The 26,728-nt window shown below is 42.3% G+C and overlaps 1 protein-coding gene across 1 annotated transcript; it reads left to right on the top strand.

Moving 5' to 3' along the window:
• The first annotated feature begins 16,942 nt into the window (after positions 1-16,942).
• LOC138651006 (uncharacterized) lies at positions 16,943-26,187 on the top strand. Its single transcript, XM_069740920.1, has 4 exons — positions 16,943-17,744; positions 24,642-24,834; positions 25,417-25,469; positions 25,559-26,187. Exons 1-4 carry the CDS (start codon positions 16,943-16,945, stop codon positions 25,678-25,680), a joined length of 1,170 nt encoding a protein of 389 aa, XP_069597021.1. The 3' UTR covers positions 25,681-26,187.
• The last annotated feature ends 541 nt before the right edge of the window (positions 26,188-26,728 follow it).

Here is a 26,728-nt window from a genome sequence, read left to right on the forward strand (position 1 = left end):
GTGCAGGATTGGAGCAGTGCCTTGCCTGTGTATTTTACTTTACTTGTTAATAAATGAATCAATGAAAAGAACGATGTTTAATTTACCGTATTTTTCGCTTTGTAAGACGCACTTTTTTCCCCAAAATTTTGGGGGAAAATGGGGGTGCGTCTTACAATGCGGATATACTGCTCACCGGTACCATTGCAGGCTGGGAAGAAGGGGTGTCCACAGCTGCCCAGGGTGTCTGACGCTGTGGGGGGGGCTCTGCCAACATTTCATGAAAGGCCAGAGCCCCCCGGCAGTTCCATGGTTTCCTCCTGTGTGGTGGTTCCGGGAAAATGGCTGTCGGAGGCAGCGCATGTGCAGATGGAGTTCTCGGGACAAAGATCTTGAGAGATCTCAGCGCTGAAATCTCATCTGCCGAGATCTTGGTGCCAAGATTTCCATCTGCGCATGCGCCGCCTCCCGGCAGCCATTTTCCAGAAGTCCACCGCAGAGGAAAGCATGGACGAACTGCCGGGGGGTTCTGGCCTTTCACAAAGCGTTGGCAGAGCCCCCTGCAGCATTGGAGATGCAAGTATCACTGGAGACACCCCCGCAGCACAGGACACCTGCACACCCCCTCATCCCAGCCTTCAGCCTGCAGCAATACTCCACTCCTGCCTCCTCCAGTAGCAACCTTGGGATCCCGCGTCACCGCAGCCATCACCCTCGGTAAGCGATAAGACGCATGGATTACAAGAAGCACCACCATTTTATTGAAAAAAGTTTTTTTTCCTATTTTTCTGCTCAAAATTTGGAGTGCGTCTTTAATGTTGCGCAAACTACGCTGGCTGCAGCACAGGCCATATTGCTTGTGATGATCCTTTATGATTCTATATCAAGCAGGAGTTCTACTCATCCCCAATTGCTATCTTTCTGTGATGCAGGCATTTCTCTTCTGGGCAGCACAGCTTTTCCTCCTTTGCCTGCCTGCTGCATCTCATCTGCTTATGTCTCACCTCTACTGGCAGAAACCAGGAACCTTTTATACTTTCCGAATACAACCTGGGCATCAGTGTAGTAGGCAGGTTTTGCACATGGGTAACAGATAGCAGACTTACTGGAGGCAAATTAAAATTCTTAAAAAGATCCTGGAAGCTGCAAGCAGACAGGCGAAGTCACGGAATGTGCAGATGGGCAGGAGACTTCCTGGAAGCAGTGGGCAGACACATATAGACAAACTCAAAGTTTTAAATGGGTCCTGGAAGACACAGATAAGTGAAGTCCTGAAAGTCACTGACAGGCAGTAATGTTACTGGAAGTCGCAGACAAGTAACTCAGGGACTGGAAACCACAGTAGACGCACACACAGAGGTGTGTGCCTTGGGAGGCTTTTTATGCAAAGGAAATACAACACATGGGAGCACGGTGGGCTACTTGCAAAGCCAGACATGGAACACATATACATAAAACACCTGGCTCTTGCAGTTTTCTACTTGCCTTGAGGTTTGGGACCCGGGAGCTTGTCTCCCACCCTCGCTTCCCTTTAAGTTAACATTAAAAAATACTAAAAAAAAATAGTTGTTTAGCTTATTTAAAATAGAATAAAAAATATAAATAAGGTTGTAAATGTATTGATTTTTGTTGAGATTTTCTTTTTCGGTTGGTGACGTTTCTGATGTTTGCATCTTAAGTCACAGCAGTGATATTAAAATCCAAATATATAGAAAGAATGGGTGGCACTGCTCGTCAACGGTAATCTAGCCACCAGTATCGGTTACGTGCTCATCAGATTCTGAATACTGCAGCTGCCGAAATCATGACCAGGGTGCGCCTCTCAATCAGAGAATAATATAGTCCACATTCAAGACCCGTAGAAGCGCAAGCACAGCGCGAAACGGCCGTCGTCCCAGCGCTCCCCTGCTCACACCAGCCGCGGCGCTGCCAGCTCCGGTCATGAGTTTTATGTGAAGATTTTCCTAATAAAAATTGCGAATCCTGTGAAGATTGGTGAGTGCCCTCATTTTTTCTTGTATGTGGAGTGATATTAAAATGATTGGAGGGTGGTAGGTTTCGATGGCGGGATTGAATGATGGGAGACTGGTGGTTGGGGCATTTATCTTTGAACATTTGTTTTTGAGATGAATGCCTGTTTTGGTTGGTTGTTAGGTTGGTTATTATTATTGGTTATGGGAAGCCTTATGTTGGGTCACAGCATTCATAGTAGATTCTGTGGGTAGGACGTAATTGTCTGAGTTAGAAAAAACTCTTTAAATCGTTTGTGTCCTTCTGCCTTTGGGTTTCTAATTTTAAAATATGTTTCTGTGACAATTTCCTTTGGACTTCAACGTTACATAGTTTTGCCATTAGCTCTGTATTATATTGGTTACACATTATCATGCAGAATGAAAAACACTGATACGATGTTCTCAATCACAGATTTCACATCCGGAGGCTTCTTTAAAAGTAATTCTAATGATTAGTTTCTCCCAGGAGCCAGTTACAAATCTTTGTTCATCAGTACTCCTAGGCCCATAAGTATAACTACCTACAGACCAACATATAAGAGTTTTTGAGTTTTTAGAAAGTGTAGAATAATTTGCTCTTAAAGGGGGTGTCCATTTTCAACAAATACATTTTCAAGTAATCTGAGAGAATTCTGAGCAATACACCCACCAGACTGCATTGTGCTGCCTATAAAGTTTAGTGGAGGAGGGGTAATGCTATGGATTTGTTTTCCAAGGGTTAGGATCAGTGGAACCTTACCTCTAATGAAGGAGAATCTTAATAAATAGACATTCTGGACAATTGTAGCTTACCAATTTGTGCGAACATTTAGAAGACCCTTTTCTGATCCCCCTAACAGTGCCCTGAGCACTAGGTCCATACAGACATAGTTGGGGGGGAGTTTGGTGTGGAAAAGCACGATTGACCTCAGACCTCAACTCCATCCAACACCTTTGGTATATTCTAGAGGAGAGATTTTGAGTAATCAATTAATAGCTCCGAGTGTCACATATTTTAAAGAGTTTGTCTCCCCATAAGAATGGAGAACTTGTAGGAGGACTATGGTGAAGATGTAATAATTTTTTTTTTAAAGTCTTACATTCCTTGCTCAACATTTATAACGTGTTTTTTCGACATTTTCAATGCAAAATGAATTACCGGTAGCTGAGAATCCCTTAGTGAGCTTGTCCTGACCAAAGAACTCAGCCAATTTATGACCACAGGAAACATTAGTTAATTTTTGGGATCATACAGCTTCCATTCACTGACTTTGAAAATGATGAGAAGTAAAGTAAAGCTGTCCTCTGGTTTGGGGAATTTCTGCTTGTTAGTAGGGTCTGTGGGCAATAGGGTGATCACAGATCGCATTTGGACAATTGTTATTCTAGGGGCATGTGCACATGTCCATTTTTTTCCTAGGACAGACTCTATCCAAGAAAAAACTCACACCATGCATAATTTGCATCCGACATTCGGATTGCATTCTTCGGCGCCAGCCAATGAGTTTGTCAAAAAAATGGTATTGCCCTCGGATGACATCCGAGTTTGGTGCAATTTTCACGCACTGACACTACGGAGACATTTTTTTTCCATCTTCTCCTCATTCGAGTAAATTGGATAACACTCTGATCAGCGTCATTAGCATAATCGACCCGATTCTCTCTGATGATACTAGATACGGCGGTGTGAATGGAGCCTTAGCGTGTTATGATGCAGGAAGCGCTGGTAAACATACACTACGCACTCTGCCGTTTCTGTGTTCCATAGATCTCACTCATAGTTACAATTGTTTGTTTCTATCATTAAATATGTTTTAATTTTCAGGTCGATTGTAGTTTGTAGCGTCCAACTTTGTTTAGGCATTTGAAAACAATCATGAGTAACAGGAAACATCTTTATAAAAGTATTTGTTTATTGCTGGAAGCTAAACGATGACATTTTCAAAATTCCTTTTTGATCGGTGTTATAGAAGTCGCCAATGTTATGTTACAAATAGGCAGGGGTTCAAAATAATATTTTACGGAATAAAAATGATACTACTGCTACGCATGAGCGAATCGGTTAAAGCTGATTTTAATTTGCCTCGAATTTTACAAAGATATTCAGACTCTCTCGAATCCAAAAAGTTTGGAAATTTCAGAAAAATGGTGTCTGGCTGCCATTTTTCTGGATTGTAGAGGGACGGGATATGGGTTATGGGTTATGTTTGGCTGCGGTTAGAGCTGACATCTGGTAGTGTTGATGAGGGAAAGACGATCTAAGCATTCGTACTATTGTGTTTATGTGTTATATTATGATTTCGACTTTTCTCATGGCTACTATTGTTGGTTTATATCAGGGGTGGGAAATTAATTTTCCCAAAGGGCCAGAAGAGAGATTGTGACTGTTCTGGAAGGACAAACCAATAGGCTGAAATTAATTCTGTTCAATATTAATATTGGTTTTAACTTATTAGTATTATTATTGTTAGTAGCAAAAATAGTAGAAATAGTAGTAATAGCAGTACTAGTAGTAATAGTATTTCATATTAATTTTATTACCTTATGTTTGACAGAATTAAGTGTATTGACTAGCTGCCACTGCTAACACATGTTACGATAGGGCTACTGCCTACCAGAGAGGGTGAATCCCTACAGGCCTAAGGAGTAAAACTTCAGTTTATGGAGAGTAACATTCCTGATATACCAGGATAAAGAGACTTATAAGCCAGGCAATGCTCCTTTCTGAAATTAAATATGCAACTTGTCTCTTCAGAAAGGAAGAGGACTTGAACATCCTAATTGTCAATATCAACTCCTTTACGAGTATTGCCACTTGACTTAGCCAAACTGGAATCTAAATATTTAATTTCCCAGAAGAGCATTGTATGGTCTATAAGTCTCTTTACCCTGGCATGTCAGGTATGTCACACTCCATGAGGACAAATGTTACCCCTTGAACCTATGGCTTGTGAAGTAAACTGATTGTATTTGATAGGTTTCACTAAAAGCAAGGCTCTGCTCCCAGGCTGCACATACATTGCCCAACTAATATGTCAGCTGTTTCATAATATATGTATATTAGGTCTTGTTGGTCGGCACTCGATGAGGTATACTCCTAATTGTTAGTCCTGATTTCCATCTTGTTTACCACTTCCTTACTGTTGACCCTTGTATTAAATTCTGGACTTTGTTTTGGATTGTTTATCCTTCCTGTGTCTACTGATTTCATCACTTTTGCTTGTTTGACCTTGGCTATCCTCCTGACTACACTCCGGCCTTCTGATCTTGTCTATATATCCGTTCCGGCTATTCGACTATCCCATTGCCAACTCTCTTGACTGACTCACAGTGAAGGCAATATCGCTATATAGGCAGGGCTGATGATTTTTTCCTACTGCCTGGCATGAAAATTGCAAAGGTGCCTCCACCATTAAGTCAAAGGAGGGAAGGGTGCTCCTGTTCTGCTCCTAAAGATTGACAGTTCTGACCAGTTCTGCACCACTAGCCCGAACTTTGCGCTCTCTTACGCCATCAAATTAGGTAGCTTAGCATTTTTAACATTGGAAGATGGATCTTGCCAGTTTGAAAGCAGCATTTACAAGCTTTACAGAAATTACTTTTTAAGCGCTGTGCTCCAGGCTTATGAAGCCAGCCACAATGATAGACTATAGAAGTGGCCTGTAACCTAGTCAATGTGCAGTTACCTATAGAATTAAAACACCTTCCATTTCTGAGAATGAAGAGACTTTTGAAGTACCATAAATTATTTTTACAACACTTTGCAATTTTATCCATTTTTGAAGATGAAAGAACACCTTCAAAAATAAACCAGCAGTGAGTAAACCACAAACATAAGTATATATCAGCAGTGAATAAACCCTATACATAAGTATATACCAACATCCAGCAATAAACAGGTACACATAGCTAAATATCAGCAGTGAAGAAAGTGTATACTCATCTATATAAGAGTCACGGATTATATAAATTAAAATCTGCAGAATACATAATTAAATTTTCAAGGAGTCGACAATTTACAAAGGAAAACCAAAAGGTTTCTCTGTGTACAAGATCTCTCTCTTTCACCCTCTGCATACACCTGTCTTGGGTATCTGTTGTGAATTCTGTGGCTGAATTCACTCCTGTGGTCACAAGTGGTACTGCAGCTTCTGAGCTTCCTCCCTCAGGTGTTCTGGTGAGCTCGTTGGCTGCTTTGTTATTTAACTCCACCTGATTCTGTCTTGCTAACAGTCATTATATGTGGGGGGCTGCCTTTTCCTTTGGGGTATTTCTCTGAGGCAAGTCAGGCTTGTTTTTCTATCTTCAGGCTAGTCAGCTCCTCAGGCTGTGCCGAGTTGCATAGGTAGTGCCAGGCGCAATCCACAGCTGCCTTTAGTTGTGTTTAGGTTAGGTTCAGGTATTGCGGTCTACAGAGATTCCACGTCTCAGAGCTCGTTCTATTGTTTTTGGGTTATTGTCAGATCACTGTATGTGCTCTGATTGCTGGCACACTGTGTCACTGGATTGCCTACATAACAGTACAAGGAGCCCGCCTAATGATTCTCAATAGAGGGAAAAAAGAAGTTCTGACATCATTTTTTTTCTCAGCTCTGTGTTCAGTCTTTTTTTTCCCCTAGACATTTGGGTGTTTCAGGACACAGGTGTGGATATGGATATTCAGGGTCTGTGCTCTTCAATGGATAATCTCGGTTCACATGTACAAAGGATTCAAGATACTATTGATCAGAAATCTATGTTAGAACCAAGAATTCCTATTCCTGATTTGTTTTTTGGTGATAGAACTAAGTTTCTTAATTTCAAAAATAATTGTAAGCTATTTCTGGCCTTGAAACCTCATTCTTCTGGTAATCCTATTCAACAGGTTTTGATTATTATTTCTTTTTTGCGCGGCGACCCTCAGGACTGGGCATTTTCTCTTGCGCCAGGAGACCCTGCATTGAGTAATGTCAATGCGTTTTTCCTGGCGCTCGGATTACTTTACGATGAGCCTAATTCAGTGGATCAGGCTGACAAAAATTTGCTGGCTTTGTGCCAGGGTCAGGATGATATAGAAGTATATTGTCAGAAATTTAGGAAGTGGTCAGTACTCACTCTGTGGAATGAATCTGCGCTGGCAGCTTTGTTCAGAAAGGGTCTCTCTGAGGCTCTTAAGGATGTCATGGTGGGTTTTCCTATGCCTGCTGGTTTGAATGAGTCTATGTCTTTGGCCATTCAGATCGGTCGACGCTTGCGCGAGCGTAAATCTGTGCACCATTTGGCGGTATTGTCTAAGATTAAACCTGAGCCTATGCAGTGCGATAGGACTATGACCAGAGTTGAACGGCAAGAACACAGACGTCTGAATGGTCTGTGTTTCTACTGTGGTGATTCCACTCATGCTATTTCTGATTGTCCTAAGCGCACTAAGCGGTTCGATAGGTCTGCCGTCATTGGTACTGTACAATCCAAATTCCTTCTGTCCATTACCTTGATATGCTCTTTGTCATCGTATTCTGTCATGGCGTTTGTGGATTCAGGCGCTGCCCTGAATCTGATGGATTTGGATTATACTAAACATTGTGGGTTTTTCTTGGAGCCTTTGCGGTGTCCTATTCCATTGAGAGGAATTGATGCTACACCTTTGGCCAAGAATAAACCTCAGTACTGGACCCAGCTGACCATGTGCATGGCTCCTGCACATCAGGAAGTTATTCGCTTTCTGGTGCTACATAATCTGCATGATGTGGTCGTGTTGGGGTTGCCATGGCTGCAAACCCATAATCCAGTATTGGATTGGAACTCTATGTCGGTATCCAGCTGGGGTTGTCAGGGGGTACATGGTGATGTTCCATTTTTGTCTATTTCGTCATCCACTCCTTCTGAGGTCCCAGAGTTCTTGTCTGATTATCAGGATGTATTTGAAGAGCCCAAGTCCGATGCCCTACCTCCGCATAGGGATTGTGATTGTGCTATCAATTTGATTCCTGGTAGTAAATTCCCTAAAGGTCGATTATTTAATTTATCCGTGCCTGAACACGCCGCTATGCGCAGTTATGTGAAGGAATCCCTGGAGAAGGGACATATTTGCCCATCGTCATCACCACTGGGAGCAGGGTTCTTTTTTGTAGCCAAGACGGATGGTTCGCTGAGACCGTGTATTCATTACCGCCTTCTTAATAAGATCACTGTTAAATTTCAGTATCCCTTGCCATTGTTATCTGACTTGTTTGCTCGGATTAAGGGGGCTAGTTGGTTCACTAAGATAGATCTTCGTGGTGCGTATAATCTGGTGAGAATCAGGCAAGGAGATGAATGGAAAACTGCATTTAATACGCCCGAGGGTCATTTTGAGTATCTAGTGATGCCGTTCGGACTTGCCAATGCTCCATCTGTGTTTCAGTCTTTATGCATGACATCTTCCGTGAGTATCTGGATAAATTCCTGATTGTTTACTTGGATGACATTTTGATCTTCTCAAATGATTGGGACTCTCATGTGAAGCAGGTCAGAATGGTTTTCCAGGTCCTGCGTGCTAATTCTTTGTTTGTGAAGGGATCAAAGTGTCTCTTCGGTGTGCAGAAAGTTTCATTTTTGGGGTTCATCTTTTCCCCTTCTACTATCGAGATGGATCCGGTTAAGGTCCAAGCCATCCAGGATTGGACTCAGCCGACATCTCTGAAAAGTCTGCAAAAATTCCTGGGCTTTGCTAATTTTTATCGTCGCTTCATCTGTAATTTTTCTAGCATTGCCAAACCATTGACCGATTTGACCAAGAAGGGTTCTGATTTGGTTAATTGGTCTTCTGCTGCTGTGGAAGCTTTTCAGGAGTTGAAGCATCGTTTTTGCTCTGCCCCTGTGTTGTGTCAACCAGATGTTTTTCTTCCGTTCCAGGTCGAGGTTGATGCTTCTGAGATTGGAGCAGGGGCGGTTTTGTCACAGAGAGGTTCTGGTTGCTCAGTGTTGAAACCATGTGCTTTCTTTTCCAGGAAGTTTTCGGCTGCTGAGCGTAATTATGATGTGGGCAACCGAGAGTTGCTGGCCATGAAGTGGGCATTCGAGGAATGGCGTCATTGGCTTGAAGGAGCTAAGCATCGCGTGGTGGTATTGACTGATCATAAGAACCTTACTTATCTCGAGTCTGCCAAGCGCTTGAATCCTAGACAGGCCCGTTGGTCGTTATTTTTTGCCCGCTTCGATTTTGTGATTTCGTACCTTCCGGGCTCTAAAAATGTGAAGGCGGATGCTCTGTCTAGGAGTTTTGTGCCCGACTCTCCGGGTTCATCTGAGCCGGCGAGTATCCTCAAGGAAGGAGTCATTGTGTCTGCCATCTCCCCTGATTTGCGGCGAGTGTTGCAAAAATTTCAGGCGAATAAACCTGATCGTTGTCCGGCGGAGAAACTGTTCGTCCCTGATAGGTGGACTAGTAAAGTTATCTCTGAACTTCATTGTTCGGTGTTGGCTGGTCATCCTGGAATCTTTGGTACCAGAGAGTTAGTGGCTAGATCCTTCTGGTGGCCATCTCTGTCACGGGATGTACGTACTTTTGTGCAGTCCTGTGGGATTTGTGCTAGGGCTAAGCCCTGCTGTTCACGTGCCAGTGGGTTGCTTTTGCCCTTGCCGGTCCCAAAGAGGCCTTGGACACATATTTCGATGGATTTCATTTCTGACCTTCCCGTTTCTCAAAAGATGTCAGTCATTTGAGTGGTCTGTGATCGCTTTTCTAAAATGGTCCATCTGGTGCCCTTGGTTAACCCTCCGTCACATACAATGTTCGGACTAACGAGTTCACATACAATGTGCCTGTCAGGCGCCTGCTGGAAAAATACCTATAATATCTAATGTTTGCAATTTCAGTGCTCTAAAAGTGATCAGTGACCTTCATAGGGATGTAATAAAAGAGACTACACATAATCAGTTGCAAAAAAAAACCATTTACTTAACATAAAACTAATAACTATGAAATACAAACTTTTCAAAACTCCCGCCAAATAGTCCCCAGTTCGACTCTCTCAAAAAAATGTACAAAGAAAATTTTTGAACACAAACTTAATTTTAAGGTACCTTAAGTACTATTAAAAACATATTCAATCAGAAGTAGATGCTGAGGTTTCCCCAGAAAAGTCACACTTGCAGAGCAAATAGCAAGAATTACACACCATTTTTGCATGTGTCAGGCAAATTGCTTTATGACATTTGAGACATTCATAATTTGAAAGCCTTCTGGTTCCGCTTTCCGTTTGGCAGGTGGTGCATCTCCTTCTTTTGTGAGGTGGTGCAGATGGTGACTTTTCACCATCATCTTCTGGGCGGAACCTTTTGAGCTGAACTTGAAGGCGAGAGGGGATACCGATTGTTTTCACGCTTCTCCTGCGTAGCTCTCCAAGTACTAGTTCATGGGCCAATTTTTTCAGATACAATCGTCTACGGAGTGGTTCAAGCTTGTTTTCAAGATAAATTACTTGTGAATTTATACCACCCAAATTTAACATAGCAAAAAATATGACCATTGGCCAGCGTTTGATGTTTCTGCTGACGTTGAAAGTGGAGCACATCTGATCTGCTGTATCCACACCCCCTTTGGTGGCATTGTAAAATGTAATTATCTCCGTTTTTTTTTCTGCCCCAGTCCCAGGATCGATGGCAGCGTCATCATGAAGTGTTGATAGAAGAAGTACGATTTTTTTGGCATGTGGTACATAGGAAACTAAAGCCTTTCCATTATGGAATGCAAACATGCTGCTGTACTGTTGTCTCTCTTTCACACTTACAAACTGTGGCGGCAATTCCCTTTTGTTTTTTCTTACAGTTCCCACATATGACAGCTTCTGAATTTTCAGATAATCAATCAGATCACAACTTGTAAACCAATTGTCAGCTGTAATATAGCGACCCGATCCAAATAAGGGTTCAGCCAGTCTTTTTACAACATCAATGGGTTTGTTGCTCACACAGTAAGGACCTTCTCTTTGTTTTCCTGCATAAACTTCCAGGTTGTAAGTGTAGGTCTTACTGGCATCAACAAGGGCATACATTTTTATTCCATATTTGTTTGGCTTTGATGGAATATATTGACGAAAGGCACATCTACCACGAAAACCAGGGAGCATTTCGTCAATAGTGAGATTCTCTCCAGGGTAATAACTTTGTTTACAGTTTACAACAAATCTTTGAAATATATCACGAATTGGAGCAAGTCGGTCATGTGTTTTGCGTTCGGTTCGGGTAGTTCTGTCGTCAAACCGAAGGCAACGAATTAGAATCTTGAATCTGTTTATGGACATAACAAGGCTAAATTTTTCAACTCCATCCCCATCTTTACCCCAAAGTTCCTCCAAACTTTGTCTATTTGCCCTATAAGCTCCTGCAAGGTACAGTAATCCAAAAAAGCACGCAGTTCTATTTCATCTGTGGGCTTGATGGTTCTGTTGCAGATGTACTTGTCTTTTATAATGTCTATATATTGGTTGGTATATGTGACAATAGAGTCCAGAATGTCATCTGTAAATATACTGTTCCAGCATTCAACTGCAGTTTTTGCATTACGTGCAGTTCCTATTACTGCAGGAAGGTGAGTAATAATGTTTAAAGGTTCCCTACGTTTTTTCTGGAATGGCTTCTTGTTCCATTTAGTATTTTTATCTTTTCCAATATAATATGATCCAACTTCTTCATCCTCACCACTGTCACCATCTTGCTCTGTTTCAGAATCCAGGACACATTCTTCCACCTCATCATGAGAATCAATCTCACTTTCCTCTCCTAAATCCTCATTCAGTGTGAGGTCTCTATCATCTAACAGCATGTTTGTTACTTCCTCAACATCAAGTTGTTTGGATAAATTGTACATTTTCCTCTCCATTTCAGCAGATAATCTGAAGCAAGAGAAGGAATATGTTAGGGAACTACTGTATATGCCTGAGCAGCACACTTTCTTTTATAAAATCTCCCTTATTTCTATGAAATATCCTCACATTTTGTGCTATACATTCATAAAACAAGCTAAATAAACTATTGTGATGAATAAAAACATAAAATACCAACCTCACTGAATGTGACGTATTCACATACAATGAGCCTGAGAGATCTGTGCAGCTATATCCTCTCCCCTGAAGCTCTGAAATCCAACTGTGATATCAGGTTTCACAGACCTTCAAGAGACAGGAGACTACCCGGAGGGAGGGGGTTTCCTCACAATCTGGTGAGGAAGGAGAAATGAAAGTAAAAGAGAAGCGCCTGTCAGATCAGTTGTATGTGACGGAGGGTTAAATTGCCTTCCTCCTCTGATTTGGTGCCTTTGTTCTTCCAGCATGTGGTTCGTTTGCATGGCATTCCTGAGAATATTGTTTCTGACAGAGGTTCCCAGTTTGTTTCAAGGTTTTGGCGAGCCTTTTGTGGTAGGATGGGCATTGACCTATCTTTTTCCTCGGCTTTCCATCCTCAGACTAATGGCCAGACCGAACGAACCAATCAGACCTTGGAAACATATCTGAGATGTTTTGTTTCTGCAGACCAGGATGATTGGGTGTCCTTTTTGCCGTTGGCTGAGTTCGCCCTTAATAATCTGGCCAGCTCGGCTACCTTGGTCTCTCCATTTTTTTGCAATTCTGGGTTCCATCCTCGTTTCTCTTCAGGACAGGTTGAGTCTTCGGACTGTCCTGGTGTGGATTCTGTGGTGGACAGGTTGCAGCAGATCTGGACTCAGGTAGTGGACAATTTGACCTTGTCCCAGGAGAAGGCTCAACTTTTCGCTAATCGCAGACGCCGTGTGGGTCCCCGACTTCATGTTGGGGATCTGGTTTGGTTATCTTCTCGTCATATTCCTATGAAGGTTTCCTCTCCTAAATTTAAACCTCCTTTTATTGGTCCGTATAGGATTTCTGAGATTCTCAATCCTGTGTCTTTTCGTCTGACCCTCCCAGACTCCTTTTCCATACATAATGTATTCCATAGGTCGTTGTTGCGGAGATACGTGGCACCTATGGTTCCATCTGTTGAGCCTCCTGCCCCGGTTTTGGTGGAGGGGGAATTGGAGTATATTGTGGAGAAAATTTTGGATTCTCGTGTTTCTAGACGGAAACTCCAGTATCTGGTTAAATGGAAGGGTTATGCTCAGGAAGATAATTCCTGGGTTTTTGCCTCTGATATCCATGCTCCAGATCTTGTTCGTGCCTTTCATGTGGCTCATCCTGGTCGGCCTGGGGGCTCTGGTGAGGGTTCGGTGACCCCTCCTCAAGGGGGGTGGTACTGTTGTGAATTCTGTGGCTGAATTCACTCCTGTGGTCACAAGTGGTACTGCAGCCTCTGAGCTTCCTCCCTCAGGTGTTCTGGTGAGCTCGTTGGCTGCTTTGTTATTTAACTCCACCTGATTCTGTCTTCCTTGCTCCTTGTCAATGTTCCAGTGTTGGATCTGAGCTTCTGGATCTTTCCTGTGGCCTGCTGCTCTGCTTAGATAAGTGCTTCTTTGCTTTTGTTGCTACTTTTTCTGTCCAGCTTGTCTTTTCGTTTTGCTGGAAGCTCTGAGACGCAAAGGGTGTACCGCCGTGCCGTTAGTTCGGCACGGTGGGTCTTTTTGCCCCCTTTGCGTGGTTTTTTGCTTTAGGGTTTTTTGTAGACTGCAAAGTTCTCTTTGCTATCCTCGCTCTATCTAGAATATCGGGCCTCACTTTGCTGAATCTATTTCATCCCTACGTTTGTCTTTTCATCTTGCTAACAGTCATTATATGTGGGGGGCTGCCTTTTCCTTTGGGGTATTTTTCTGAGGCAAGTCAGGCTTGTTTTTCTATCTTCAGGCTAGTCAGCTCCTCAGGCTGTGCCGAGTTGCAAAGGTAGTGCCAGGCGCAATCCACAGCTGCCTTTAGTTGTGTTTAGGTTAGGTTCAGGTATTGCGGTCTACAGAGATTCCACGTCTCAGAGCTCGTTCTATTGTTTTTGGGTTATTGTCAGATCACTGTATGTGCTCTGATTGCTGGCACACTGTGTCACTGGATTGCTTACATAACAGGTATCCTTGGCTCCACTTCCTTCCCCTGGGTCTGCTGCCTCGGTTGCGCTCCACGTCGGGTTTTGCAAGTTGCCCAGCGTAGATCAATGACATCATCTCCCGAAACCAATTTATTTCTCATTGACACACACAAAGTGTTTTGGGATTGTGACTCCAGTGTTCCATGTTTGGTGTACTCTGTTACCTGTGCATATGGTGCGGCTGGGTTCAACTTCATCTGTCCTACTGTTACTGAGATTCCTGATTGTGACAATTCCTCACTGACCACATGGCTTCCAGCTTGCTGCAACAAAACCTGGGGCCCAACTGCCCACCCGCATACTGGGCTTAGAGGATCAACTCCACCGGGAGAGCCCTTACACCAGAATTATAGAACTTGGAAATTAGTATCTGACTTTTGCTAGAATATCAGATCTTTTAGACGGCTATTATGGACACTTCTAGGTATTTCTTTAATAGGTTATTTGTTATTGTTATTTAGTACGTAGCTGTCCATTGTTTTCTTAGATAAAAATGGTAGCCTCAGGCTGGTAATAGCTACTCTTTAAATATAATTATATAGCATTACCAACTATAAATGTACCATAACTGCATTGCATCCCATGTACAATGACTGCCTACTGCTTCCATTAGTCAAATATCTCAGTAACCAGTCGTCTCTAAGTAACCATGTTCAGCGTCTTCTTTTGTGGTGCTTGTGTTCGACTTCTAGGGGGTTCAATGAGCTTACGCTTTATCTTTATAACAATGCCACACATGGTAAAATATGTGTGTCCTGAGGCATCCTCTAAGCTAAGATGTTGCATTGACATTATAGGGATTTTTCCTTTTCAGCATTCTTCTCGCCTTTGACTTACCTGTGTTAAAAATTTTAAAAAAAAGCCGCTACTCACCCTTTCTGGGTCCAGTGCTGTTTTGGTGATTGTTTGAGACTGGATGCACTGCCAGTGAAGTGGAGGACACCAATGAACTAGAGCAAGATACCTTTAATCAGGATGATGTATTTCTACATAAAAGGGATTATACGAAGCAGTCAGTGGAATTAGGTATTAGGTGAGTATAACTGTGTTCGTTATTTTTTTATTTTTAAATAAAAATGGAAAACCGTATTTTGCTTTATTTCTAATTAAAGACTTTATTCTTGTTGTGTCTTTATTTACCAGATAACTTTAGGAATAGTAATGGATGGATGTCTTATAGACACTTCTCCATTACTAAGCCATGGGCTTGATGTCACCTGACAGCACAAAGGTGACATCAACCACACAAATATGAACCCCGCTTGCCACCACTACAGTTGGAAGAGCCTGGCAAAGCGCCAGAATTGGCGCATCTAATATTTCCTTTTCTGGGCAGCTGCGGGCTGTTATTTTTAGGTTGGGAGGGGTCTATATAAATGGCCCCTTACCAGCCTGAGAATACCAGCCCCCAGCTGTCAGCTTTAGCAAGGCTGGTTGTCAAAAATGGGGGGATCCTACACCATTTTTTCAAATACTTATTTAAATAATTAAAAAATACGGCATGGGGAGGGGACCACTCTATTTTTGACCACCAGTCTTGCTAACGCTGACAGCTGAGGATTGTAGTCCCCAGCTATGTGTTTTGTCTGGTCTGGCTGGTGAAAGAAAATACAGGGGAACCCACACCGGGTTTTTTATTTATTTATTTATTTATTTATAGCGCAGGCAGCGGGTGAGGAATACTCTCATCAACCGCTCCTCCTGTCACTGTTATTAGGGGCAGCAGAAGTAGGCTGATGGGAGTAATAGTCCCATCAGCCGCCACCTGCTGTCATTGTTATCACTTGAATTTAAATCTCATCATTCTCCCCTACTCGCGCTGATCGCCGGCAGAGCATGGGAGAATGATGAGAGCCGTCTTCAGCACCCGGGGTCGGGGAACAGTGCTTAATGTATCACTGCTTCCCTGGTGCCCATCCATGTGTGGTATTGATGCTGCACACAGGCGGCATATGGTTGCCACGTCTGTGAAGCAAGTATTACACACATGGACACTATCATCTCCGGTATCATTTTTTTCCGGTACCGGAAATATCAGGATGTGACATTGGCCCTATCATGGTGACTTGATTTTTGAGTGCTTTTTAAAAAAAAATGCTTTTATCATTTGTGCTGTTTCTTTTTTTATCATTGAAGTTGTAATAAAAATATTTTTTCATGACACCCACTGGTGTATACAGCTGTTATTCATATAGTTCTTGGTCTTTTCTTTTGGTACATGTGGTTTACCCTGCGAACATATTGTACCTACAGTTTATAAGTGGGTTTGACCTGTCGATTTTCTACACACTGCCTGTTCATTATCTTTTATACTTTACTGCTACTGCTAGGAACCCTAAACTGCACTGATGCAAAAAAAGAGCGAGAAGAAGCCATTGCTTCTTCACTTTTCAAACACCAAATCTGTTGCTATTTTCCAGAAAAGGACCCATTTTTTTACCACTTCTCAAAAAGCCATTACTTTTGTCGAATACACTACATTTTTATAAACACTGGCATTTCAGACACCTGTTCAACAAAAAGGATAGTTTTTGTACCGTTTTTATCAATTTTAGAAATCATAAAAAGTTTCAGGACTATTAAACAGACTGCTGGTTAACGCTGTTTACCATCCATTTACCCATAGTCAGACATGCTGAGGTCACGGTGACCTTACGAAGGTTGTCTTTCCAATAAAGAGCTTAAAATGGATTGAATACAGATTTAGGAAACATCAGAGAGTCAAGCAAATTTTTCAGAGCAGCAGGAGGCTTTGGAGAAATTCTGGTACGTGACGCATATCATGATCTACTTTGGTTTCATTTCTGTACTGTGTCATCGCTCACTTTAAAAAAGTTATTTATTTGTGTACAGTTTCCATGCAGCAAACCAACAAGTGTTGACCCCACCCTGAATAGAAGACATTTTTCAGTTGCACAATGCAGTATATAAGCAAATGCTGTTGATGACTGTATATCTACAGTGCAGCAATGGCTCGTGCTACTCTAACACCCACTATTATCCTTCTTATGGTGGTTAGAGAAGCAGTTCTTCAAAGCGGTGTAACTACTACTGCAGCTGTCACTACTACTGCAACTGCTGCTACTACTCCAACTATCGCTGCTACTCCAACTACTGATACTACTCTAACTACTGCTGCTACTCTAACTACTCCTCCAACTATCACTACTACTCCAACTACCGCTACTACTCCAACCAGTGCTACTACTCTAACTACTACTCCAACTACCACTACTACTCCAACTACTGCTACTACTCCAACTACTGCTACTACTCCAACTACTACTCCAACTACTGCTGCTAGTCTAACTACTACTCCAACCACTGCTACTACTCCAACTACCGCTAGTACTCCAACTACCGCTACTTCTCCAACCACTGCTACTACTCCAACTACTACTCCAACTACTGCTACGACTTCAACTACCACTACTACTCCAACCACTGCTACTACTCTAACTACTACTCCAACTACAGCTACTACTCCAACTACCGCTACTACTCCAACTACTGCTTCTACTCCAACCAGTGCTACTACTCTAACTACTACTCCAACTACTACTACTACTACTCCAACAACCGCTACTACTACAACCACTGCTACTACTCTAACTACTACTCCAACTACTGCTACTACTCCAACTACTACTATAACTAGCACTACGGCAGTAACTCTTTCTTCTTGTAGCATTGTGAACAATGGCATAGTTACTGGAAATTTCCACCTTTCTGTTTCTCCAGACGTTCTAATCAGTAAGAATAACTATACCGGTAAGTTTGTTTTGTTGCTATTTCCATATATATATATATATATATATATATATATATATATAACCTTCTGACATTCAAATTGACATAAATTTGCACCTATCAATCTGTGGGTGTTGCAGTGACGGCAGTGTAATCCCTTTAAATGTGATTTGGAGAAGATTGGAGTTCAGAACACTCCTAGAGTGCTATGTGGTATTAAAATGGGCTAATATATATTTTCTTCTAAATTGGTTATTGTACTGATAATGAATGACGATTCATGACAAATTCTGTATGAAGCTGTTCTTTAATTTAATTCTTGTGATTTGTAAATATTTTGCACATGTGGTCTTTATATTGTTTGCAATCTACATTCCCATGTTTCTTGCTGTGTATCTTTTTCAGCTTCTAATTTTCCATAGAACTCATTGAATTAATGTGCATGTCTATATAATCCTATAGAAATAAAAAAAAAATATTCACAATTAGGTCACCCTACTAAATCAAACTGCTCATTTCAATCTGCAGAAAAAAAAGCTCTACTACTATGCCACAAGTATATATTGTATATACATGTATAATAGAGTGAGGAAAATAAGTATTTAGTCAGCCACCAATTGTGCAAGTTCTCCCACTTAAAAAGATGAGAGAGGCCTGTGGTTGACATCATAAGTAGATCACAACTATGAGAGTCAAAATGAGAAAACAAATCCAGAAAATCACCTTGTCTGATTTGGCAAGATTTATTTTGCAAATTATGGTGGAAAATAAGTATTTGGTCATTAACAAAAGTTCATCTCAATGTTTGGTTACTTATCTTTTGTTGGCAATTACAGAGGTCAAACATTTTCTGTAAGTCTTCACAAGGTTGCCACACACTGTTGTTGGTATGTTGGCCCATTCCTCCATGCAGATCTCCTCTAGAGCAGTGATGTTTTTGGGCCTGTCGCTGGGCAACACGAACTTTCAACTCCCTCCAAAGTTTTTCTATGGGGTTGAGATCTGGAGACTGGCTAGGCCACTCAAGGACCTTCATATGCTTCTTACGAAGCCACTCCTTTGTTGCCCTGGCGGTGTGCTTGGGATCATTATCAAGCTGAAAGACCCATCCATGTTTCATCTTCAATGCCCTTGCTGATGGAAGGAGCTTTGCAGTCAAAATCTCACGATATATGGCCCCATTCATTCTTTCGTGCACATGGATCAGTCATCATGGTCCCTTTGCAAAGAAACAGCCCCAAAGCATGATTTTGCCACCCCCATGCTTCACAGTAGGTATGGTGTTCTTTGGATGCATCTCTGCATTCTGTCTCTTTCAAAAACGACGAGTTTGGTTTCTAAAAAACAGTTGGTTTCATCAGCCGATATGACATTCTCCCAATACTCTTCTGGATAATCCAAATGCTCTCTAGCAAACTTCAGACAGGCCCAGACATGTACTAGCTTAAGCAGGGGGACACATCTAGCACTGCAGGATCTGAGTCCCTGGCGGTGTAGTGTGTTACTGATGGTAGCCTTTATTATGGTGGTCCCATCTCTATGCAGGCCATTCACTAGGTCCACTGCTGTGGTTCTGGGATTTTTGATCACTATTCTTCTGACCATTTTGATCCCACAGGGTGAGCTCTTGCATAGAGCCCCAGATCGAGGGAGATTATCAGTGGTGTTGTATGTCTTCCATTTTCTTATTATTGCTCCCACAGTTGATTTCATCACACCAAGCTGCTTGCCTATTGCAGATTTAGACTTCCCAGCCTGGTGCAGGGCTACAGTTTTGTTTCTGGTGTCTTTCGACAGCTCTTTGGTCTTCACCATAGTGGAGTTTGGAGTGTGACTGATTGAGGTTGTGCACAGGTGTCTTTTCTACTGACAACAAGTTCAAACAGGTGCCATTACTACAGGTAATGAGTGGAGGAAAGAGGAGACTCTTATAGAAAGAAGTTACAGGTCTGTGAGAGCCAGAAATCTTGCATGTTTTTAGGTAATCAAATACTTATTTTCCACCATAATTTGCAAAATAAATCTTGCCAAATCAGACAAGGTGATTTTCTGGATTTGTTTTCTCATTTTGACTCTCATAGTTGTGGTCTACCTATGATGTCAATTACAGGCCTCTCTAATCTTTTTGTGGGAGAACTTGCACAATTGATGGCTGGCTAAATACTTTTTTCCCCACTGTATATACTTTTATGTGAATCTTGAACAAAATGTTCAATCTATACCAATCCATTAACAACATGCTGAGAATTATAGTTTCAAAGGGTACTAAAATCAATCAGTAACCTGCAGGTGAATTCATTTCTGATTGTAGTGGCTTTTTCATTTTCTTCTCCATCTGGTCCAGACCATCGCAACTTCTTATGAGTGTTGGTGGCAAGAGTGGATGGTCATGTGAGCTCAAGTATGCAATTTGCATACTTTCATCCACATTCCAAGAGGATCCTGACAGCAGACAATGCATTCACTGTAAGGATTCTGAAGTCTGCTGTCACTTAGAGTGCTAAGTTTCATCACAAACTTGGACAGCCTATTTAATACTGCTCCTAACATAAATAAAAATGTAGTAATCCTTAACTTGTCAGACAGCACAATACATTATCAATATAGCTATATCTTACATAATGTTACAAGTTATGGATTGTTACGAGTACAGGATCAGAACCAATAACAGCACAAAAATAAATTACCAGAATCACCATCCGTACAGAAAAACATCAACAGAACCAACATCTACTAAAAATTGGGAAAACTTTGAAAGTGTCCCCAAGTGCAGTGGCAAAAACCATCAAGCGCTACAAAGACACTGGCTCACATGAGGACCGCCCCAGGAAAGGAAGACCAAGAGTCACCTCTGCTTCTGAGGATAAGTTTATCTGAGTTACCAGCCTCAAAAATTGCAGATTAACAGCAGCTCAGATTAGAGACCAGGTCAATGCCACGCAGAATTATAGCAGCAGACACATCTCTACAACAACTGTTAAGAGGAGACTTTGTGCAGCAGGCCTTCATGGTAAAATAGCTGCTAGGAAACAACTACTGCTAAGGACATGCAACAAGAAGAAGAGACTTGTTTGGGCTGAAGAACACAAGGAATGGACATTAGACCAGTGGAAATCTGTGCTTTTGTTTGATAAGTCCAAATTTGAGATCTTTGATTCCAACCACCGTGTCTTTGTGCGACGCAGAAAAGGTGAACGGATGGACTCTACATGCCTGGTTCCCACCGTGAAGCATGGAGGAGGAGGTGTGATGGTGTGGGGGGGCTTTGCTGGTGACACTGTTGGGGATTTATTCAAAATTGAAGGCATACTGAACCAGCATGGCTACCACAGCATATTGCAGCGGCATGCTATTCCATCCGGTTTGCGTTTAGTTAGACCATCATTTATTTTTCAACAGGACAATGAACCCACACACACCTCCAGGCTGTGTAAGGGCTATTTGACCAAGAAGGAGAGTGATGGGGCACTACGCCAGTTGACCTGGCCTCCACAGTCACCAGACCTGAACCCAATCGAGATGGTTTGGGGTGAGCTGGACCGCAGAGTGAAGGCAAAAGGGCCAACAAGTGCTAAGCATCTCTGGGAAATCCTTCAAGATGGTTGAGAGACTATTTCCCATGACTACCTCTTGAAGCTCATCAAGAGAATGCCAAGAGTGTGCAAAGCAGTCATGACCTTTTGCTGGCTTCTTTGAAGAACCTAGAATATAAGACATAATTTCAGTTGTTTCACACTTTTTTGTTAAGTATATAATTCCACATGTGTTAATTCATAGTTTTGATGCCTTCAGTGTTAATGTACAATTGTCATAGTCATGAAAATACAGAAAAATCTTTATATGAGAAGGAGTGTCTAAACTTTTGGTCTGTACTGTATACAGAAATATGTCACCCAAACCACCATCAGTAGAGAAATACATCACCAAAACCACAATCAGTACATGAATACATCACCAAGCTTAATACAGCAATCAATTGTTATGAGGTCATCCACATATACAGTTGTATTACATGAAACTACAACTTCCAGTATGTCCATAATAATTGTAAGGTGGTGCAGGTAGTTGTTGTTAACAGTCATCAAACTGAGGACCACACAGGAACAACAATACTGATGAGATGCAGGCAATATGACAAATAAACATTTACATCCAAGTGCGTTATTGTCTCCGTTTGGAGTCATTCTCTTTCTTTCCTTCATTTTGTCTAGAAGCCATGATGACTTTTCACATCCACAGATTGTCTCTGCAGACTTCCAAATTCTCTGATCTTCTGCAGCACATCCCCACCTGGTGCCCTTAAAAATATAAGAGTCATAATAATTTTCCTGAAAAAAAAATCTGACCTATATTTTGTCCCTGAATAAATATTTACCCCTCATTGTGCTTCCAGCACAAAATATGATGACACACTGTCACCTTTATGGTTCATCCCCTCCACACTGCCCCCACTTTTCCATACTGGATCATGTCTCACATTGTGTCCCCTCTATAGTGCCCTGTCGATATGCTATGCCCTCTCATTATACACCCCTTCTTGGCATACTGTCCCCTCCTTTCAGTGTCTTCCAACTGCCCCCTCCCTATACTGCTCCCACACTACCCAGCGGCTATTCTGTACCCCTCACACTTTTCTCCCCATACTGTCCTCTCACACTATCCCCCAATAGTCTCTTCACACATTTCCTTTCCCTCTTCATACTATCTTCTCACAAATATAAACCCCTCACTCTCCATACTGTCTTCTCATACATTCACACTCCCCATACAGTTTCTGCACACATTCCTCCCTTTCCTAATACTGTTTCCTTACATATTCCACATTCCGTATACTTTATCATCACAGATCTCCCTTTGCTCCTCATAATGCCATACTGTCTCCTCACAGGTGCCCCTCACTCCTAATACTGTCATTCTGTCTCATCATAGGTCCACCTCACTCCCCATAATGTGTCTGCACTAATCCCCCTACACACCTCCTCATACTGTGTCTGCACGCCAATCCGCCCACTCCTCGTACTGTGTCTGCACAACTTTCCACCTCATACTTTGTACTCACCAATTTCCCCCTCACACCTCATACTATATCAACCTCACTCCCATATTGCTCCTCATATTGTGTTTGCACCAATTGCCCACACACTCTCCTCATACTGTGTCCACCCTAATCCCTCTACGGCTACTCATTCTGTGTACATAGCAATCCCCCCAATCCTCATACTGTGTCCACACCAATTCCCCTCACTCCTCATCCTACGTCCACACCAATCCCTCCCTTACTCCTCATACTGTGGCAGCAACAATCGATTTCTCTTGATATACTGTGTCCACACCAATGGCCCCACTTCTTATACTGTGTCAGCACAATCACCTCCCCTCTTCATGCTGTGTCCAAACTAATCCCCCACTGCTCAGTGTGTCCGCACCAATCCCCCTGCATCTTACACTGCATCTGCACAACCCCTCACTGATCATACTTTGTCCACACTAATCCCCCCACTTCTCATAGAATCCCCCACTTCTTATACTGTGTCCACACTAAGCCCCCACTCTCTTACTGTGTCTGCACAAATCACTGCTCTCCTCATACTGTATTTGTATGAATCCTCCCACTCTTCATAGTGTGTATGCACCAATTCCCCCCTCCTCAAACTGCATCTGCACAAATCCCCCCACTCCTGATACTGCAGCCTCACTAATCCCTTCTACTCCTCATAGTGTGTCTGCAACAATTCCCCTGCTCTTTATAGTGTTTCCGCACAAATCCCCCCTTACTTTTAATATTGCGTCAGCACCAATCCCTCACCCACCTTCCTTAGTGTGTCTGAACCAATCCCCTGAAGCCCCCTGCTCAGTGTGTCAGCACCAATCCACACCCCACTCCTTGTAGTGTCCACACCAATCATCACACCCCCAATCCATATACTGTGTCCGCAGCAAACCCCACATCCCTACTTCGTATACTTTGTCAGCACTAATCCCCACACACCCACTCCATATACCGTGTCCACACCAATCCCTACACCCTTCACTCCAAATACTGTGTCTGCACCAATCCTCACTCCCCCACTCCATATACTGTGTCCGCACCAATCCCCACACCCTCATTCCATTTACTGTATCCGTAACAACACTGTGTCAGTCTTGCTCTTCAGGTCACTTTAAATCTCTCACCCCTCACCCCCACACCAATTACAATAAATCTTCAGTCTCTTCAGCTCCAAAGGAGCACTTACCAGACCAACATTAACCATGCCACTGTAGTGCTGGAGAGGAACTTCTGCAGTGTGATCAGATGACCTGGTCACACTGATAAAGTTGCCCTGACTAAGAAGTGAGGGCATTTAGGGCTTCAATTGTACTTGCCTCTTAGAGATACAGGTACAAGTAATTGCTTCTCTGAGCCGGCTGTCAGCTTGGCAGCCAGCACAGAGAGAGCAGCTGACTCCCACTCCATGGGACGGCAAAATGCAGCCGCCGGGAAAACACATCCGACTACAGCATCAGGTGGCTCAACGACATCCCGCCACTGGCTGCGGCAGGAGAAAATGTCCCGCTCGCCCCTCCCTCCCTAGATATGTCCCTGACTTTCTGCATCAATTTATTGGAGTTTTCAAGATCTCTGCTTGCAGAATATCAATAAAACCGTAATTGTGAACGTTTATGGATTTACCCTGGTCGTGTAACAAAACAGCTGCATGGCTTGAGTATTGTTATTAGAACTGTGTCTAGTGGGCGGTGCACATTCATGTCTATACCATGCCTGGAAGTTCACAATGAAGGTTACCACTGAGTGACAAAGTCAATTTAACTATTGATACACAAAAATAAATAAATTCATGCACTTTATCACGTTGGCAAAGACTACCAACACTTTTCCTCATTCTGTTAATTCTATTATTTATAATTTTTATACAGTAACAATTACCGGAAGCGGAAATGCAACAGTGATCTTACAAGCTAAAGCTGGCGAGACTTTTGCTGGTCAGTGGTCCAATGGAAATAACACATGTAGCGGAGGATCACCGATGTTTAATGTTCAGCTTGATGCAAATACTGCACTGGTTGCACAGTGGAGATCACCCGACAATCTGTGTTCTGTTCAGATCAGGTCAGTGTTATTATTTCACACGCTTTTCTCATTATTAAAGGGAATCTATCAGCAGGATTTTGCTATCTCATCAACTCCTAAGATCTGGTCTTCCCTTAACTTTTCAATGATGCTTTTGATGCCAACTAGACCTCAATGCATGACATTTTATGGTGTTATGGTGTGTGTTGCCATACATGATGACCACATGTGGCGACATAAGTTATGATGTAATTACATCATAACGTAGGCCAATGTGTAGTTTGTCCCAGAGCGAATTGATGACAAGAGCAGATGCCTTAGGGAGTAAGCAGAGGATAGTTGCAGCATCAGGAACAGTTGAGGGTCGAGGTGACTATGACTATGAATCATTTTTTGGCCTGCATGGATCCAGCTAATCATAACCAAACTGACCACCATTTTTATGTATTTGCACAAATCAAATTTACCAAAATTTTCAATTGCTGGAATCTTCGGAAATTCTAAACAAATTCAGTTAATTTGGAATTGCTTTTCTCTTGTATTATATTTTTGGATATTGTTTTTTTCCCCTTTTTATGCCATCATGAGTTATGTTATATTGTACATTGATTTTCTGTTTAGTGCCTTCATTAAAGTAAATGACACCTACAAGCTTACAAAAACACTGACTTGTGGTGAGTTTATATTGACTTTATGCCTACTCTTATAATTTTTCATTGCTTTCATCCTCAAATAGTAACCATACGATTCCTATGTTCTACAGCTCCGATGACAGCTCCTGCGACCACCAGAAATGCAGGAACTATGAATAATCCTACGGTTTGGTGTCTTGACCTGATCCGGACGCTCATCATATTCATGATCACTGCTTTACTTCTATTTTAATACTGTCTTACAATTTTCTTTAAAGAGAATCTGTAACCTCAGAAAAACGATTTACCTGCAGAAGGAGGATTACTCTGCAGGTAAATATCTGCCCAGCCAGCTGTCAATCAAAGTGCCGGCCGTGTGTACAGTCGACGCTCACTGTATAGCAATCCATTCATCCCGCATTAATGAAACGAAATCCAATGGCTCGCAGGGGAAAATAACTTATATCTCTTCCAGTAGCCACACTTTCAGTTAGTTGGCCGGACAGCATTATACCAAGTGATTAACCCTATATCTGCAAGTAAATAATGTTTCCCATGGTGACAGGTTCTCTTTAACACTAATTTAATACTTTTAATAATGTGTCATGCAATTAGTCTGGGGTGGGAATTTAGAAATGTTATATTTTTTGTTTAGTTATGGAATTGCTACCATTTGAAAGTAGATCATAGTCAAGTGGCGCATAAATGGATTAATCTATGGTGTAAATCTTATCTGTTAAATAAATATAAATTTAATGTTTGCTATAGTAGGTTTTAATATTATCAAATATGCATTGTTCAGGGGCACCACTCGGAATCTCTATATGTGACTACTGTAACGCTCTATTAATTGGCCTCCCCCTCACTCGACTTTCCCCTCTCCAGTCTATCCTTAATGCAGCAGCCAGGGTCGTCCATCTGGCTAATCGTTACTCAGATGCGTCCGCTCTTCGCCAGTTGTTACACTGGCTACCCATTCATTATAGAATCCAATTCAAAGTACTTGTTCTCACCCACAAAGCTCTTCACAGTGCGGCACCCCATACATCTCCTCCCTCATTTCTGTCTATCGGCCTAACCGACCGCTGCGCTCTGCAAATGACTTTCGACTAACCTCTGCACTAATCCGTACCTCCCACTCCCGACTCCAAGACTTCTCCCGTGTTGCGCCAATCCTCTGGAATGCTCTACCCCAAGATATTAGGACCATCCACAACTTGCATAGTTTTAGGCGCTCGCTCAAAACACATTTGTTCAGAGCGGCCTATCACGTTCACTAATCAAAGTAATTTTATGTTTGT

This window comes from Ranitomeya imitator, chromosome 10 (genome assembly GCF_032444005.1).
Source record: "Ranitomeya imitator isolate aRanImi1 chromosome 10, aRanImi1.pri, whole genome shotgun sequence".
Taxonomy (NCBI): Eukaryota; Metazoa; Chordata; class Amphibia; order Anura; family Dendrobatidae; genus Ranitomeya; species Ranitomeya imitator.